Source organism: Triturus cristatus, chromosome 5_1 (assembly GCF_964204655.1).
Source record: "Triturus cristatus chromosome 5_1, aTriCri1.1, whole genome shotgun sequence".
NCBI lineage: Eukaryota > Metazoa > Chordata > Amphibia > Caudata > Salamandridae > Triturus > Triturus cristatus.
Window position 1 is genome coordinate 127,976,770 of NC_140587.1, and position 19,341 is coordinate 127,996,110.

At 43.8% G+C, this 19,341-nt stretch overlaps 1 protein-coding gene across 1 annotated transcript in view; it reads left to right on the forward strand.

Moving 5' to 3' along the window:
* Positions 1 to 18,917, forward strand: part of LOC146830371 (flap endonuclease 1-like) — a 57,000-nt gene extending 38,083 nt beyond the window's left edge. The window contains exons 7-12 of the mRNA XM_085604562.1: positions 1,008 to 1,144; positions 5,587 to 5,647; positions 11,000 to 11,131; positions 13,432 to 13,583; positions 15,670 to 15,811; positions 16,819 to 18,917. Of these exons, the coding sequence (XP_085460688.1) occupies positions 1,008 to 1,144; positions 5,587 to 5,647; positions 11,000 to 11,131; positions 13,432 to 13,583; positions 15,670 to 15,811; positions 16,819 to 16,890 (696 nt within the window). The 3' untranslated portion in view covers positions 16,891 to 18,917. The remainder of the gene's footprint in view (positions 1 to 1,007; positions 1,145 to 5,586; positions 5,648 to 10,999; positions 11,132 to 13,431; positions 13,584 to 15,669; positions 15,812 to 16,818) is intronic.
* Positions 18,918 to 19,341: the final 424 nt, after the last annotated feature.

Below are 19,341 nucleotides of genomic sequence, written 5' to 3' on the forward strand. Positions count from 1 at the left end.
GATGTGATAATATCAGTAAACCCTTTTCTCTTTCTAGAGGGTGTGATTATATCAGTGAGTCCATTTCTCTTTCTAGAGACGTGCTAATATCAGTGAGTCTCTTTCTATGGATGTGATAGTCAGTGAGTTCTCTTTACTTTTTAGAGGTGTGATGATATCAAGGAGTCATTTTCTCTTTCTAGAGGTGTGATAATATCAGTGAGTTCTAAGTGTGATCATATCAGTGAGCCCGTTTCTCTTTCTAGAGGTATGATAATACCAGTGAGTCCTTTTCTCTTTCTGGAGGTGTGCTAATATCAGTGAGTCCTTTTCTCTTTCTAGAGATGTGCTGATATCAGTGAGTCTCTTTCTAGAGATGTGATAATCAGTGAGTTCTCTTCACTTTCTAGAGCTGTGAGGATATCAAGGAGTCCTTTTCTCTTTCTGGAGGTGTGATAATATTAGTGAGTCCTTTTCTCTTTCTAGAGGTGTGATAATATCAGTGAGACATTTTCTCTTTCTAGAGGTGTGATTATATCAGTGAGTCAATTTCTCTTTCTAGAGGTGTGATGATACCAGGGATTCCTCATATCTTTGTGAAGTGGTGTGATAAAATCAGGCATTTCTTGCTTTTTTGTACAGGTTTGAGAAGAGGTTAAAAATAGCAGTGAGGTATTTTCTCTTTTTAGGGATTGTTGATGTCTTTTGTTTAATATATGTGTGTGTTGGTGTATTCTTGTTTCTGGCACTGCAAGTTGTTTCCTAATACAGAAGACCCAAATGGGATAGGATGAAGCCACTATTTCTGCTTCTAGACATCTAAAGTAAGTACACACGCTTGCTACAGGCTCCACCGGACACTCAGTTTGCCTGCCCTAACTACTTGTCTCTGTCCCACTGAGCAGATGTTCATTTGAGTTATGTTAGTCTGATGTCCAAGATCCTGTTTTTCCGTGGTGTTCAGAGAACCTCTTCAAAAGAAGTGTATTGTAATACCAACTCTGCATTTCTTCAATTTTGATCCTCAGGCCCCAAGCGAGGCTGAAGCAACCTGTGCTGCCCTCGTCGCCTCTGGCACAGCCTGGTGCACGGCCACTGAAGACATGGATGCCCTGCCTTTCGGAAGTACTCGACTGGTGCGACACTTAACTGCTGGCAAAAAGAAGTGAGTGTGGGGCAGGGGTGAGGATGTAAGGTTACTTGATCTAATTTCATTACTTTTCTGATAGGCTTATATTCTGTTTGTATATTTTATATATGTATTTATTCATTTAACACCATTGTAAAAGTCCAAATATATAACCTTGCAGTCACTACTAAGGGCCTTATTACGATGTTGGGTGGTTGCGGATTGGAACCGTCCGACCATAGATCGGCGGTTCCGACCGCACTATTTGAATGCAACCGCCCTATGGGCGGTCAGAAACATCCATTTTTTAATGGCAGCTTGCGTGGTGAGCGGAAAAGGCCCGCAGCACTAGCTGCCATTGAAAGATGTATGTTTTAAAACATCCGTGCACTGTGTGTCAGGCACAACGCGGTGCCTGCCACACGGTGCAGGGATGTTTACCAGGCCCCATATCAGATGGCCAGGGGGGCCTTGCTAGGTTCCCCCAAAGTCACTTTCTGACATCCTTTTGCTGTGGGAAAGGTCAACATGGAAAGGCTGACATGGCAAGGCTGTCAGAAAGTGACAACATAATCTCGACAGCGGAGCCGAGGATGGCTCTGCTGTTATTATGGGATTATGTGTGTTTCTGACACTCCGACGGGCTCTTTGAGCCCGTTCGATGCGCAGCGGACGGTCCCTCCGCCCAATGCCTCTGCCCGCTGCATCATGATGCAGTGGGTGGACCGCAATGGCAGATGTCGGGCCCTATGCTTTGTAAGGAGAAATAGAGTCCAAAAAAGTGTAAAGGCCGAATTGAATGTGCGACATAACTCTATAGCTGTTCTAATGACTGCAAATATTGTAATGAATGACTATCTGAAGAGTTCAGGGGCATATCGGCATGGGCAGGCGATAATTATCGCTCAGCGCTCTTAGCGTGAGGATAATTATCGCCGGCCAACTCTGAATTTTATCGCGGAGATAGCGTGCTATCAGCAACGCTTATCTCCAAAGTGATAAAATTCAGAGCGCAAGCCGCCAAATGTGCGATTATCGCTGGAAATCCAGCGATAATCGCACAACTTTTGGCGAAAGCTTGCTGATAGGGCCTCACATACTTAGCCATGACATCCACCTCACATAGGATATCATGGCTAAGTCACTTTCAAAGCAGGTGTAAGGAAAGTAGCGATAACAGAGGTTATCGCTACTTTTCTTGTCGTTATGCTGCTTTGCGTTAGGTTTGATAATAGGAGAAATGTCGCTTAGCGACATTTCTCCCGTTATCCTGGGGAGGGATGCCCACTTTGCATCTCATTAGAGATGCAAAGCTGGGCGTTCAAAAAACAGGCGCTAATGCAAGGTTTCACACGCTAGCGTGACCTTGCTGATTAGGCGTTAAAATTATCGCCCGCTTTTCGTCCGGAAACGGACGCAAAAGCGGCGATAATTTTCTATCGCCTCGTTGCTGATATGCCCCCAAGTCTTTGGGAGTTTGCTGAACCCAGATAATTAACGTATGCTCCTCGACTGGAATTTAAGGCATTCCCGAATTTTGGGACCTTCCAGACACTGTCATTTGGAGATTAGTTGATGGACGAAGTACATGTTTATTGATTGAGGAGTCCTAGCAGGAATTTAGTGTCCTGCTAAAAATAGCCACGTGATTTGTTCACATGCGCCTTGAGGATAGGATTTTGAATTGGCCCCTAGAATCCACTGGGAGCAACTCTCAAAGGCCCTCATTATGAGTGGCCCAGAAAGTGGGTCGGATTTTCCTCACCTTCAGCGTCACCAATGCTGGGGCTACAGGTAACTTCAAAGGTTGAGAAAATCCAGCCCATTATGTGTTGACCGCTAAGGGTCCTCTAAGAAAAGGGCCTGTAACTCGGGTTCAGGGCCTTTAACAACCGGTATATCCCTCGGAAGAGGACTATTACGCTATATTAGAACATCAGAATGTTGGGAGTTCCATTGAAGACATTGGAGTAGGTCCGGGCTTTTTATGGCTTATAGAAGCCTTCTGCTCCAACATTCCAATGTATGTCTTTATGTTTCTCCGCTTTTGATTTAGAACATTCTACCCTCAGTAGGTGGAATGCTCCAATAGCCTTATAGCCCTTCTGCCACGGGCTGTACCAGTTGTTAAGAGCTATCTCCCTTATTATAGGCCCTCACCTGCTGCCAGGGCCAATAACTCGGGTTCAGGGCCTTTAACAACTAGTATACCCCTCGGCAGCAGCTATGAGGCTATATGATCCATAGATTTCCTATTTTGTGACATGTGGGTGATGGTTGTGGTCAGACCCTCCTAACACAGCTGTCTGTTTTAGTGCCAATCATGCAAAGGGAATTTTCTTCATCCTATGAAACATTTGGTCTAGGCATCCTGTTATTTTAGTCTGACGATTAGGCCCTCATTATGATAGGCCAAAATCCACCTGGATCGATAAATCCAGAAGAAATTCTGCACCTACAATTACAAGTTTCTTTGAGCCTGGAATTATCTGGCCGGGAAACACTATACCGGTCTTATCAACTGCAAGGGTTTCAGGCACCAGCATATCCAGGTCCCTCCACCCGACCCTAGCAGCAGAACCCCCAAAGAAGATAGTTCTCCAACGAACAGACTGAACCCTGCCCTAACACCCTTCTCCCTTTACCCCTGCCATTCTCCTGACATTTTTGGCTTGCTCTGAGAAGGTGAAAAATATCATATGTTGTTTTGCTTCCAGAATGGGAAAAAGTACTTGTAAAGGGCCGGGTATTTCTGCGGCCATTTAGTTATTCCCCACTCCATTGAGAACACCCTCAACTCCTGCAATGTGGTGTAGGGATCCCGACTGGAATTTGAGATTCTGGACCCTCTCCCCCGTCTCCCCACATCAGATTACAGAGATCTCATGAGGGCCTTAAATTTATTACCAAGTTGAGTGTGGTTTTGGGTATCATCGGAGTACATTCGGAGAGGGACCTGATGATGTTCCTGCAGTGGGTGCCAGTGGGAGGATTTAAATGTTAAACAGTGGGGATCAGACGTAGGACTCTATGGGACACTGCAAGGCAGCCTTCCTATTGACAATTCTTCTGTTCCGATGTGCACTTGTTGGATCTTCTTATGGAGGAAGAAGGTATTCCATTGTAAGGCTGCACCCTGTACCACTGTCCATTCGTTGAGTCCCTTGGAAAGGTTCTTATGGTCCACAGGATAATACGTTGCAGAGCGATCATGGGGAATTGAACCAACTTGTTCCTTTCATCAACAATGATCTGAGGATCTTGCACAATGTTTGGTAGCAAGTGTGGTTTCTAACCCCCCACATAGGATTGAGGTTGTGAGTGTGTGGGGTGATGGCTGCACTTGTTGTGATGTTGTACTTGTTATTGGACTCTTATGACATGATTTTGCTCATGAAGGACACAGGGAAGTTCAGCTTTGCTCATAATCTTATAAGCCACCTGTCTTTGGCCTAAATACATGTACGTGCCTAACATGAAAATGTGTGGGAGAGTGTAGATTGTGAACTGTGAAATCTAGACACTTCTTCACTAAGTGGTGCAACAGTGTGGCGCCCGCAAATTCATATTATTTCCTTGTGCTTCAGTTCCAACATCTGCCAACTGGAAGTGAGACAATAAGTGAGGATCATGGTGGGTGTAAGAGGAAGGCGTAGATAGTGTAGGGGACGATCAGGGAAAGGGTGCAGTGAGGAGAGAGGCTGTGATTTGGGTCAAAAATGTAAACTGGAAGTAATCAATGGAAAATTAAGGGGGTGCAAAGAGAGAGAGAGGAGCCGTAAAGTCTTAAGAGGGGAGCAGAAAGAGTGTATTGTCAGATAGGAGAGGCTCCACGCGAGAAGCAGAAAAAGTGTAAGGGGGACCGTGGAGCGTGTAATGAGGTAGACAAGAGACTATGAAAGGGGTGAATAGATTTAGAGGAGAATGGAGAGTGAAAGAGCAGAGTGTGGGCAGGTGGGACAGATATGTAAGGTAAGGGAGCAGGGAGACAGTCTGGGAAGACAGTAGACTACAAAAGGGAGTCAGGGAAGATCACAGAAGGGAGCAGTAACACTGTATGAGGTGATCTAGGATAATGATGGAGTGGAAGATGTAAGAAGTGGGCAAGCTTCACTGCTAGGGAGATTGTCAGTGGAGCAGCTGGAAACTAAGAGAGGAGACAGGGAAACTGTAATAGGTGGATCAGGCAAAGTGTAATAGAAAAGCAAGAAGACTGTAAGAGGGGAGCAGGGGCACTGTGAGAGATCAGACAGGGAGAGCCCAGGAGATGAGCAGGGAGAGAGAAAAAGTGAGTTTGGAATTGGAAGGTTGTAGTAGGGAGAGTGTAAGCTGCAGTCAGACTGATGGGGTGCAGAGGAACGTTAAAAGAGAAGGCAATGAAACTGCAAGAGCAGAACAGGTAGACTCTAATTGGGAGGGCAGGTGCAAAATGACAGAGTAAAGGCTAGACATTTACTGTTTAAACATGTTTCTTGCAGTGAAATGGAGGAATATTCTTTGCCTATAATCTTGGAGAAGCTGAAGCTGAACCAAAGACAGGTAAACATGTCGTTTCAGTCTAAGTGGGTGCAAGTTTTCAGTGACAGGTAATGGAGCCAAAAGGCAGTGATGGGTCTGTAGTAAGTTGCTATGGATAAGGCTATCGAACGGGTAACTATGCTTGTGGTTAGTTTGTCAGGCATGGAAAATATTCAGGTCTTTATCAAAATAGAAATATTTCTGTGATCAATAAATGTATCAGTCGTGCAAGCAGATCTGGGATGACAATCAAAAACAGATTACTAGCTCTGATACATATGTGCACAGCTCGTGTACCGAATATCCAGTCAAATGCATGATTATTTATGTTATTAAGAAATATAAGTCTACGCAGCCTCAGCCAGCTGCCTCTGGAGACCTGAGGGTCCGAGTCACAGTGACAGTCGCCCCACCGTTTGAAGGGTGGGCGACCAGCATTGGATCTCCCTGCTGGAGACCTCCATGCAAGACTTGTCGGCCCCTGTCAGGGTAAACCTCCAATTGCCCTGACGTGCAAGGAGTTCACTCCCCGCACCTTAAGATATTTGTTTTTCTCGTTTTCTGAAACAAGCTTGCGCTGAGGGATTTTATTTCAGAAATACAAAAAGAATGCTGAGCTGGGTCAAACTATCTGCACTACCTCAGTATTCTGCTCTTTCTTCAGGCATCTGCTGCCTTATAGGCAGAGAAACCCCGCCGAGTATGACCGGTTATATTTGTGGGATAGCTTGGGAGGCGGAGTCCAGAGCCGCTGCCAATGGGGTGGGCTAGACTGCCCCCCAAAGTGGAAATGTGACCCTTAGTGGAGGAAGGGTCGTTTTGTTATAGATGTTCTAATTAGATCCAACATTGGTCTAGGATAAAAGTCTAGATGGATAGTTCATTCAATTCTAGACAGCGATGTTAGTGTGGGTCACAGACTGTGACACACCACCCACAAGAACACCCGCTTCAATGAGCGGACAAAAAAGTGGAGACCCCACTCAGAGAAAGTATCAGATTCTGAAGGCAGGCTGTCCACACTGAAATATATTGGTTGTGGATATTACTTCATCCAAAATCAGAGGATGAGTTAAATCCTTCATTGTGTCCTACCTGAAGTGCGGCTGCTGAAAGATGTTATAGGTCATCTTCAATTGCTTCTACACTCACTGGTTCATGGTTCCTGCAGAGTTCCTGTTTGAAACCTTTAGGTATAGTAACAATACCTGCGTGCATATATCGGTATATTCAGGACTCAAGGCGAGCCGGGGAACAGAGAATACTGTAGATTCGCTGGAGTCTCAAGCTTGGGAGATGGTTTGGCTGTGTGTACGTCTCGTGGATCTTTTAACGAGATTTGCATAGCACATATTTTTCATCTCACTGTAACAATAAATTATAGATATTTATACATTGGAGGGTCATGGCCTTAGCAAATTTGGCTAGAACTATACCATTATTATTTTTTTTGGTCTCAAGATGCCAAGTCAGCAAGTTACAGACATCTCCCCTGGCTAACCTTAGACCCCCTTTAGACACCTTCAATCCCCTTTCTTTCCACTGCTATTTTATCTCCTTAGAGTTTTTGTTCCTTTGACCTTCTTTTGAAGAGTGTAATGCTTGTTCATTATTATTACACATAAAATGTATTCAGACAATTAGTATGACTCGGTGTGACTCAGCTTGTCTATCTCCACATTGCACCTGATTATCTGAGACTGAAGTGTGATCACCCATCAGTCCTAGGTGCAGCGTCCATGTAACTTATTAGACCAATCTCGGCACACACTACAACTTCAATAAATGTTGAAGGAATTAACAGAACAATTAAAGGATGTTGGTTATCAAACTTACTCAAAGATTTCAAGCAGAATTTAATTTCTTTAGCAAAATGAACTAAATGTTGCAGGCATTGGTTGGGTTAGCTGTATAATTTCATTCATTATTAAAAAAATGTCCCTAACTTATTTGCGAAACATTACTCTTTTATATCTGTTTTATTATTGCTTATTCGAAGTACACATACACCCACCTAGTTACAATATTTATCTGTTTTCCACAGATGATATTAGTTCCATTTCTTTAAATTTGTAATAGTCCTGAAGATGGCCTGTGCCATATACTCATGTTAATAATTGGTGTTATCCTCCAAGCTATAAAACAAGCATCTGGGAATCCTTTATAATTTTATGCTTGCCATGTATTACCAGTATCCAGGGGTCAACTCATTGTTTTCCTATACGCAGATGAGCAGCTTTCTGTAGTAAAGTTCACCATAAGCACTTTTTGATCTGCAAGATCATTTTCACCCAATACACTTTTGTGTTGACTCCATGCAGCCACCGTATTTGGTGGATTCTCCGTTACTGCAGTACTGTATATCACCCCGCTGTTGTCTTCATATTGGAAGTTAGGCATTACTTGCTTTGTGCCTTTTGAGACACCTGCATGTGTGTTGCTTGTTTATGAAGACGAAAATCTCTGAGGAAAGTTAAAGTGGGTGAATGTGTTGGTTCTTGTTTATGAAGATAGGGATGCCTCATGCATGTTGAAGTGGGGGGGGGGGATGTGTTGGTTCACGTTTATGCAGATAAGAATGCCCAATGCATGTTGAAGTGGGTGAATGTGTTGGTTTATGTTTATGCAGATAAGAATGCCTGATGCATGTTGAAGTGGGTGAATGTGTTGGTTTATGTTTCTGCATGATAAGAATGCCTGATGCATGTTGTGGGTGAATGTTGTGGTTCATGTGTTTGCAGATAAGAATGCCTGATGCATGTTGAAGTGGGTGAATGTGTTGGTTCATGTTTATGCAGATAAGAATGCCTGATGCATGTTGAAGTGGGTGAATGTGTTGGTTTATGTTTATGCAGATAAGAATGCCTGATGCATGTTGTGGGTGAATGTGTTGGTTCATGTGTATGCAGATAAGAATGCCCGATGCATGTTGAAGTGGGTGAATGTGTTGGTTTCTGTTTATGCAGATAAGAATGCCTGATGCATGTTGAAGTGGGTGGATGTGTTGGTTCATGTGTATGCAGATAAGAATGCCTGATGCATGTTGAAGTGGGTGAATGTGTTGGTTCATGTGTATGCATGATAAGAATGCCTGGTGCATGTTGAAGTGGGTGAATGTGTTGATTCATGTGTATGCAGATAAGAATGCCTGATGCATGTTGAAGTGGGTGAATGTGTTGGTTTATGTTTATGCAGATAAGAATGCCTGATGCATGTTGAAGTGGGTGAATGTGTTGGTTTATGTTTATGCAGATAAGAATGCCTGATGCATGTTGAAGTGGGTGAATGTGTTGGTTTATGTTTCTGCAGATAAAAATGCCTGATGCATGTTGAAGTGGGTGAATGTGTTGGTTTATGTTTATGCAGATAAGAATGCCTGATGTATGTTGAAGTGGGTGAATGTGTTGGTTTAAGTTTATGCAGATAAGAATGCCTGATGCATGTGGAAGTGGGGGAGTGTGTTGGTTCACGTTGATGCAGATAAGAATGCCTGATGCATGTTGAAGTGGGTGAATGTGTTGGTTCACGTTTATGCAGATAGGAATGCCTGATGCATGTTGAAGTGGGTGAATGTGTTGGTTCATGTTTATGCAGATAGGAATGCCTGATGCACGGTGAAGTGGATGAATGTGTTGGTTCATGTTTATGCAGGCCTGATGCATGTTGAAGTGGGGGAGTGTGTTGGTTCACGTTTATGCAGATAAAAGTGCCTGATGCATGTTGAAGTGGGGGAGTGTGTTGGTTCACGTTGATGCAGATAAGAGAGCCTGATGCATATGGAAGTGGGGGAGTGTGTTGGTTCACGTTGATGCAGATAAGAATGCCTGATGCATGTTGAAGTGGGTGAATGTGTTGGTTCACGTTTATGCAGATAGGAAGGCCTGATGCATGTTGAAGTGTGTGAATGTGTTGGTTCATGTTTATGCAGATAGGAATGCCTGATGCACGGTGAAGTGGATGAATGTGTTGGTTCATGTTTATGCAGATAGGAATGCCTGATGCACGGTGAAGTGGATGAATGTGTTGGTTCATGTTTATGCAGGCCTGATGCATGTTGAAGTGGGTGAATGTGTTGGTTCACGTTTATGCAGATAAGAATGCCTGATGCATGTTGAAGTGGGGGAATGTGTTGGTTCACGTTTATGCAGATAAGAATACCTGATGCATGTTGAAGTGGGGGAATGTGTTGGTTCATGTTTATGCAGATAGGAATGCCTGATGCACGGTGAAGTGGGTGAATGTGTTGGTTCATGTTTATGCAGATAAGAATGCCTGATGCATGTTGAAGTGGGTGAATGTGTTGGTTCACGTTTATGCAGATAAGAAGGCCTGATGCATGTTGAAGTGGGTGAATGTGTTGGTTCACGTTTATGCAGATAAGAAGGCCTGATGCATGTTGAAGTGGGTGAATGTGTTGTCTCATGTTAATGCAGATAGCAATGCCTGATGCACGGTGAAGTGGGTGAATGTGTTGGTTCATGTGTTTGCAGATAGGAATGCTCGATGCATGTGGAAGTGGGGGGAATGTGTTGGTTCTTGTCTATGCTGATAAGAATGCCTGATGCATGTTAAAGTGGGGGAATGCCTTGGTTAAGGTTAATCAATTAAATATCGCTGATGCATGCTTGAATGGGTGAATATTTTGGTCCATGTTTATACAGCTGAATATACCTGATGCTTGTTTAATGGTTATACAACTGTACAACACAGGTAAATACATCGTATGCCTTTACCACACATGTTTTTACCACGAATATGCTTTTACAATGCCAGCCATTACCATGCATTGAGCCCGATTCACAAAAGTAATCTGAGACAAAATCCTAACTTTACGACTTTCAGTATTCACAAAAGGCATTTAGGAGTAGTAAAGTTAGGATTCCTAACTTTACCACTCCTAAACTGAGACAAAATCCTATTTTTTCGACTTTCGGTATTCACAAAAGGCATTTAGGAGTCATAAAGGAGCAATGAAGCAAAGTCATGTACGCACAAGACGTGGGACACAGGGTCAAGCAGTGCATGGACCAAGCAAAGTATGACTTAATAAGGAGCTGTATATATTTAACCATAACAGGACCCGGCCTCACACTAGATACCGGAAATTCAGGAAGACCAGGAGGAGGGCTGAGATGTTATTGACCTCAGATATATGATATTCTAAGGACCTCAGTGGAATGCTAAGTTACAATAATAAATTTGTAGGCAAAAGGAGCCGCAATGGGATTAAAGTACCCTGCAGATCATAGGAGTGGCCATGTGCATTCCTTATCTGCAACTTCTCTTGAATCTGTTATCATCATTTAGGGCATAATTCTGCCTTTCTGCCCCTGAGGTATCACTCTCTTTCTGCTGTCTTCCTCCCATGTGCAGTTCGTGGACCTGTGCATCCTGCTGGGCTGTGACTACACTGGCAAAATCCGAGGTCTGGGCCCCAAGAAGGCACTGAACCTGCTTCAGAAGTACGGAAGTATCGAGAGGATCATGCAACACATCGACAAACAGGTACAACACACACTCCGCCTGAAAGGTCCACTTGCAGGCATGGAATATGAATGAGCCATCCTTGTCCAGCCGTCTGTCCTGGGTGTGTTATTGAGGCAGCCCTAGTGCCTGTGTGTGAGAATAAGCATAGATAGACAATGATGTCTCAGTAATACACCATCATGCCCACTACCATGTGATGGAACGTGACTCTGGATTCCATGGCCGGTTGTGCTCACCACAAAAAAGAATGATAGTGGACCATTTGAATGACTAGAGCTTAAGTTCTGGGCAAGTTCCTTAACCATCCAGGGCCATGACTCCCTTGTGTCCACTTAATGCCTGTCTTAGATGTGGTACTGTGGCTGACCTCATAATACAGGCTATTGACTTTAGAGCAAGGACGCTACTCCTTCCTTGGCTGTCAACTCCGCTCCCATGGCCAGTGGAGCCTACACATAGATGTGTCAATTAGGGTTTTACCCATTGAGTACTTAGCTTCACATATCCCAAGGGCCTGCAGCACCGGAAATACACTTAGATAGACTACTGTTGTTTAATTAATGGTTGCATAGTTTATCACATTGCACATTTAGCAGTGAACAGGCCACTTACATCAATCGTGGAGTCTTTACTGTAAGCTAACCAAAAGCCTGTAAGCTAAACTGACTTTGGCGGGATGCACCTTAAAAGCTGTTGAGATGCCCGGCCAACCATCCGACCAGCACTTTCTTCTCTCTGTTGTCTAGATTGTGGTAGCAATGTACTCATAACCCCCATGGTGGAGACTCCTTCTGCATAGTCATGAAGCTGATGTTGTTTTGTAGATGAACGCTAGTGACAATTGGTAGATCATTAGCTCCAAACAGAGAGTTCTCAATGTATCCACCACTAAGTGTTTGGTACATAAGCAGAGGTGGTACAAGCCTCCTCCACACTGCACACATCCAGACCTAAGTCCTGCTGTTATATGCATATGTTAAAAAAGCAGACTGTGCATACTCAGTCTACCATGAGAAAGGCAACAGGCATGTCAAGTTCAGCCATGTGTGATCACACCTTGCCATTTGATTAAAATATTTTTAATTCCCTGGTGTCATATGTCAGAGGTGAGATGATAACTTGAAGGTGAAAGACATTCTGACCAGGCTCTACACTGCAGAACATATGTGGGACCAGATGCATCAAGCTTTTTTGTGTTTTCAAATGGCCCAATTCACAGAATCAGCATGTTTGCAGCTGGAAAAAATATTTTTTTCAAAAAACAAATCGGAATAGGGTGCATTAATGTTTTGCGACGGAATTCAGGTTACAAAATAATAATTTACCGACTACAAACATGAAGTAGTAACCCATTCGCAAATGGAAAGGGGTCCCATGGGACCCCCTTCACCTTTGTAAAGGTAAAAAAAAATTGTGTAAGAAGAGGCAGTGGTCCACAAGACCACTGCGTTTCCTCAAACAAACAAAAAAAATGAAAGAGACTCTTCTTTTTTAACACACCCTGTTCTCATTTACAACAAAAGTTTGCATTAAAAAATAATTGCTTTATTTAAAAGCAATAACAGAAATGGTGGTCTGCTACCCTCAGCCGGTCACCATCCCTGTGAAGAAAGTTTTAATTTTAATGAATAATTCCTAGTGGGTCGCAAATTGCAACCTACCTAATTAAAATTTAAGAGATAGGTCAATTTTGAACCCACTAGAAATTATTAATTTAAAATTAATACTTTCATTTGTTAGTAATTGCGGTTTCCAAATTGCGATTCAGTAAAAATCTCAATTCACAATTGCTAATCTTGGTGCATCTGGCTTGTGGTTCTTTACTGAGCTGTAGGCTGAAACACAGCACCACACTGCACGTACTTTGAAATCAACTTGCAGATCCATTGTTGTCAGAGCCTTCTAACTTATTTCAACAGTAGCCTGGTTGGCTGATGGCATCTCTTTTTTTTCTACTATGGTTTTGTTTCCCTGGTGGTTGTCTTTGATAGAGTTGAAGTAACACGGCTCAGTCTTCCTCACCTCAATACATCATGGTTGTCGGAAGGTATGTTATCGAGTGAAAGTCTTGTCTTAACTAGTAAAGTATTGTGTCCTGTCCCACCACAAGGTGCCATGCTTGTCGGATGGGGGCCTCTTCTCTCGCACCACATTGTGTCACACTTGTAGAAGCTGTGTTGCAGAGTAAAGGTCTTCTGTCTCACTGTGATCTCTTACACTTGGTGGAAGGTGTGTCCTAAAGTCTTGTCTCTCGCCACATGTTGTCGTTCTTGAGGTGTGCTGTCGACTGAAAGTCTTCTGTCCCTGTTCTCCGACAGAAGCTCCCTGTCCCTGATGACTGGCGCTTTGAAGAAGCCCGAGATCTCTTCCTTCAGCCCAGTGTCGTTGACGCCTCGCGGGTTCACCTGGAGTGGACAGAACCAGACGAGGAGAAGCTGGTCCAGTTTCTTTCACACCAGAAGCACATGAAGTAGGTGGTCTCTCTTTCTCACATCACTTCCCTCTGTCCACCGCTGTCGTTCGTAAAGAGATATTGCCTCCAGAATTGGTGCCGCAAAATTGCTGAAGATGTTCTTCGTGTCCGGAGGAACAGTGGGCGATTCAGTGTGAGCACAGAAAGAATTACACAATTTATGAGATGCTGAATCTAAAAAGAAGTAACTTCAGAATGAACAAAGAACTGATCGAAGAATGAGCCCAGCTAACGCATTAAGCATGAGGGGGTAGCATCTTAACACTGAAGAACATGAGTGGAAGTAGACTAGCCCCCCCCTAGCCATTAGGGCTGATTACGTAATTTTATTTCTATGTTAGATGTGATAAAATAGACCCCTCTTGGTCTTTATCTTGATCTGTGCTCCTTATGTTTGTGCATTTAATCACCATTTCTATGAAATATGGCTTGGTGGCGCTAAAGAGGAACCGCTCCCTACAAGCCGTGTCTCATGATCTCTAATTCTAGTGCCACACATGTGCGGTGGTCCGCTACTATAGTCATTCTACAGACATCGTTAAAAGTCTGCATCTTCTCACCTTGATGATAGTGATTGAAGTTATTGTCTCTTTCTTTGTAAGATTGTCAAGGTGAACCTTGCACCCTCTTGGTAGTGCACCCATGCACTGTAGCCGATCTATCTTTATTTTCTGGAGATGTGACCTCCTGAACTGGTCCAGAGCTCCAGGTGGGCCTAGCTAATGATGTATAGTAGGCGTGTAAGATATTCACACAGTTAGCATGTGACACATTCTTTAATTTTTCATTTAAACTTTTCCAAGTAAATAAAGGTTTCAAAATTGCAAAAATTAAAAGTAACAGATGAAAACTCCTGCAAAAAATAGGTTTCGCAGAGGAAAAAGCTGCAGAATCTTCAGGAGAATTGTCCTGGAAAAGGGGTTTTTGTGGCACATATCTTCTAGAAAAACCTTTTTCCCCAGGGACATTTCAGCCCTAGGCAATGATTTAAAAAGTCTAAACAAATCTACAAATGGCTAGTTTTGAAGTAAGGGTGGGAAAGGGTGGAAGTTGACGCTTGATAAATACAGGAAGACATTTTTGGTTGTCATTGATTTGCAAGTGTTTATGTAACTTTGCATGATATATAAAGGACACTTCCTGGTGTGATAGTTGTATGATATATAGGGGTACTACCAAGACTGCAGTATGGAGGAGAAGGAAGACCACATCAACAGCTGTCTTAGTTGTCTGTTGTTCCTTCTGACCATATGTGGTTCAGGGGGATGGACTTAACTCCACCTCAACAACGAATGCAAAATAGATGGATGGAAAGGAGGGAACACAATCGAAAACACCCAATTTCCTCAAGGAATTCCTTTCTTCTGCTTGAAGGAAAATATGTTTATTCAGAATGTTCTATTCCAGCACTGTAAGTTACTTTAAAAATTGTGAGCAGTGCATGCTTTCTTAATGCCAGTCTGTTACACTTCACTGCCTAAAAAATGAATGTTGATTAACAAATTACATGCAACGTACTGCTGCGCATCCCGCAGAAGGAAGGAAGAGTGACTTCTGCGTTGGAGAGGATATTAGTTTTGTAAGTGAAGTGAAGAAAGGGCTTCTTACTTATACATGGTCGGCTGGTAGTGCGAGGCTGAGGGACCTAAGACCATGTAAGGGGGAGAGAAGGAGAAAGAACATTGCAGATAGAGACAGGAAGAAAGGAAAATGAAAGAAGAGAAGGTGGGTCCAGTGACACTACAAGGATGGAAGGAGGGTAGTGGTGGGAAGGGAGCAGACAAGAAGATAGAGAAGAGAGGACACAGAGAAAGGACATGAAACACAAGGGTTTCAAGAGGGAGATAAAGAGAGATGAGGCAGGAAAAAACACAGAGAGAAGGTGTGAGAGAGAGTGGGGCTGGAGAACACTGGGTGGAGAGGAAAGCAAGGGAGATAACCAAAGACAGAGACAAAGAAACAGAGGAGGCAGGCACATCGAGAATAGAAGAGAGGGAGTTTGGAAACTGGCTGGTTATTATCAATATTCTTTAGGTACCTCAATGAAGAGCTTCAATTGATGAAAAATGTGTCTTGGCTCTAGGGAGGCGCGTGTCCGCAGCAGAATGGAAAACATGCGTAAGACCCAGTTGAAGAAGAGGAAGGCCCTGGAGAAGATGCCAAGCCCAGAGAAGAGACAGAGGACGATGGGAGAGTTCTTCTCTGTCAAGAAGAGCTCCAAACCGGTGAGTGTGGAGCAGGATTATAGGACATGGGGGAGCCATGGACATCATTTAGGGGTCACCAGGGGTCACAGCTGCGACCCCTGGCTTGCCCCTTGCAACCCCTGGCACTGCCTTTGCTACCCCTGGCCTCAAAGGTGGAAGAATCAGTGCCAGGTACACAGGGGCAGCCGCAGCTCTACTCTCTTTATTTTCTGTCAATTTTTTTATTACACTAATAGTGAGTAAATAAAATATATTATTCACTAATACTGTAATATAAATGGAGTACAATAAGTTGGAATATGCCCTTTCATGGCTGCTGAGGTCAATAAAAAATGCTTTTAAATGTATGGTGTGTGCGTGCTTGCGAGTGAGTGCGTGTTTGTGTGTGAGTGAGTGTATATGTGTGAATTTGTGTTTATGTGTAAGTATGTGTGTGTGTGTGAGAGTGAAAGTGGAGGTCAAAGGGCATGTGATGTCACTTCTGCTACCCATCGCATTTCGGTGAATTGACTTCCTTTGGGGGAGCTCATCAAGAAAGCCACACGCCAGGTCAAAATGAGTGTGGAGCAGGGCAGGAAGAAGTGTGCGAGTACTTCTTCTCCAGAAAGTAGACAACTGTTGAAAGTATCTGTGAAACCTCAATCTGTTTGTTCACCAAGAGGCCGGTTGCACAGCACTGATACCACACACTGAGATGAGGCTCCACTTCTACCAGTATGGGCCGGCTCTCCGCTCAACCAGTAGCTGCAAATAACCCCCTTCATGGGAATTAAGTGACCAGTTGTTCATCTTTTCAGGATGGGTTCACCCTACCAGAGACATTTGGCAGAATGTAGGGGCAAGGAAGCACAACTTTGTCGTATTGAAATTCCTTTATCACTTTTTTTTACCATTGGCGGAGTTAAGAGAGCTTCATGTCATCACCACTTGAAAGCTGTGGGTGGCATTGTGGCCAGGGACCTAAGTTGTAAAAAATAGAGAAATTAAGTGAATGATGTGTGACCCATGTCTGCCTCTTCCTGTAGGACTCCAAACCACAACGGGTTGACGTGCAGCAGACGTTTGTGGGAGAGAAGAACCAGCCCGCGAGTTCCTAGGATGACGTCACTTTGGGTGAGACTCTGGAGGCGGCTCCGACCACGGGCATAGACTGGAACAGCCCGCGGATAGAAGGGTGCTCTTGACACCACAATGGCAGTGCCAGACAGACATTGGTGCCCAGAATGAAGCAACCCCTTGCTTACTGTAAAAGTTTAAGAACCATTTGGTTCCAAAAGCATCTTTTTTATATTTTTAAAGCTGACTTTCATCTTTGAAATGGACTGCTTGTTCCTGCTTTAAGCTGCTGGCCCTCAGCAGATGTAAAAGCACAAGCCAGGGGTGCCAAAGTCCCCATTGCATCTTTCACTTGAGGTGAATGGAATTGGGCACAGACAAAGGCAGCGGGGCTCCACTCAGCTGCACAGAACTCTGAGGCATCGCTGCATACTGAGATACCGTCATGCAATAGACTTGTACCTCACACAATCTGTATCCCAGTAGGAGATATAAAGTGACAGGTGTGGTACATATCCTGCAGTGTAGCTATGTTTACCCACCCACATATACAGCGTATTGAGGGTTAAGACCTCTCTAGAAGCAAACAACACTGCACACACCTGCCATATAATTGGGCATCAAAATGCTTGCAGCGGTGCCAACAACACATACCACCCACCACCTTACTACAGCAGAAGTCAGAACATACACCCAGCAAAACATGACTATACAGTTAACTGGTAATTAAGGAATCCAAGAGCACTTTCCACCAATAGTTCCGTCCAACGCATAGACATTGGCGCGCAGTGGGCATCTGTATCAACAGAGGGGTTGCTTTCAACTTTAAACTGGTCTTCCCTGGGTACATGTAGGAGTGGTGCACCCAGCTTCACAGCAGTGTATCTGAGGGATGCGGGAGTTTCCCATCAGCTTGTAGGGATGGTGCCTCCGACCATTTCTAGCAGATACAAGTTATTGCACTTGACCCACACTGTGTCGTGATACAGTCTATCATACCAGCACCATACTGTCATGATATATTCCACAGCACAGCCGTGTGTCGTCATACAGTCCATAGTATCTGTAGTGCAGTATATCTTGATACAATTGATAGGACCAGTGCCACGCTCTGTCACGACATATTCTATACCATCAGTACCACAGTGTGGGATAACACATTATATATATTATCTTCCAAGCACCTATGGAATTGCAGACACATTCCTTGCTCACTTTAAGAAGTGCAGAGAGGGAGGTCACAGCGGACCAAACCTACCCCGGGATTTGTTGTACGCACCATATATAATCAGTGTTTGTAGTGGATAGGTTTTCAGTCCGAGGTTAGTTGTAAAGGAACTAGCGCACCCCAAAATGTTTTGGCTTGGTGTTGCTACATTTATTGATTATTATCAAAGATGTTGCTTTTTTCACCTCGAATGGAACATTCTATGGGGCTGCAGTCACAAAACTACTTATGGCCGTCTTGAGCCAGGCAGTACTTCCTGTCTGATAGCAAACATTCCAAAAATGCTGCTGGCAGCCAACCCTTGGATTCTTGAAGCACTTATTAATCACTACACCTAATGAGGGACCAGGATTGTGTCTGGCTGGTGGCTTCTTTAAGAACCTTTTTGCTCTGAGACCAAAGTCTCACCTGGATGAAGATGACTATAACATGCAAGTATCTGCTCCACAGAGCCATTAAAGAGGGAGGCTCTACTGATGCCAGCCAGGGGCCAGCTCCAGTTCCAACACAGCTGACAAGTGTTTCCCTTCAATGCTTTCAAAAGATATCAAATGCACTGGTGATTGGTCATGTGTGCCATCTCTGACATGTTATGTCAACCTCTGTGGATTAATGGTAGTCATGTAAAATGTTAGGATGGAAATTCACATTTTTGAACTGTTTACAACTAAACTGTACTGTTTTCTAAACACTGCTTGTCTTTAATAAGGTACAAACCTATGTGTTGCACTTAAGACTGGGTGTGTCGAGCCACTGTATCGGAAAAAGATATATATGGATCGCTCTTCAGACCAGTAAATAAAATAGGCAACTAATTTCCATTAAAATTCACTTTATGTACTTTTTGTCATGCAATATTATTGTGGGTGTCTGGAAATCCTGGCTAGGTGTTATTAGTCAGCCTTAGCTCTATTCTGTGCATGATTGTTCATGGATGAATGGCTACTTATGCAAATGTACGGCCTGTAAATAAGCGTGTACTCCAGCCTCCTGTCTGTTGAAACACATATACATGGGTAGTTGACCCAAAGGAAGCACGTGTGTTACCTCGGTGTGTCCACCTTACAGTGAAGAACGGAACCCTGGTGCCCCGGGACTAAGGCTGATCCCAAACTCCGACTACGGCCAAACGGGCACGACTACGGCAACCAGTGCGGCTGAGGCTCACAAGGACAGGAAGCAAATTGTTTGGGAATTGTTGTGGGGAAAGAGACATTTTTCCTGATGCAGTGGTTATCTTGAGGGTGCATAGTTAGGTAAGTGT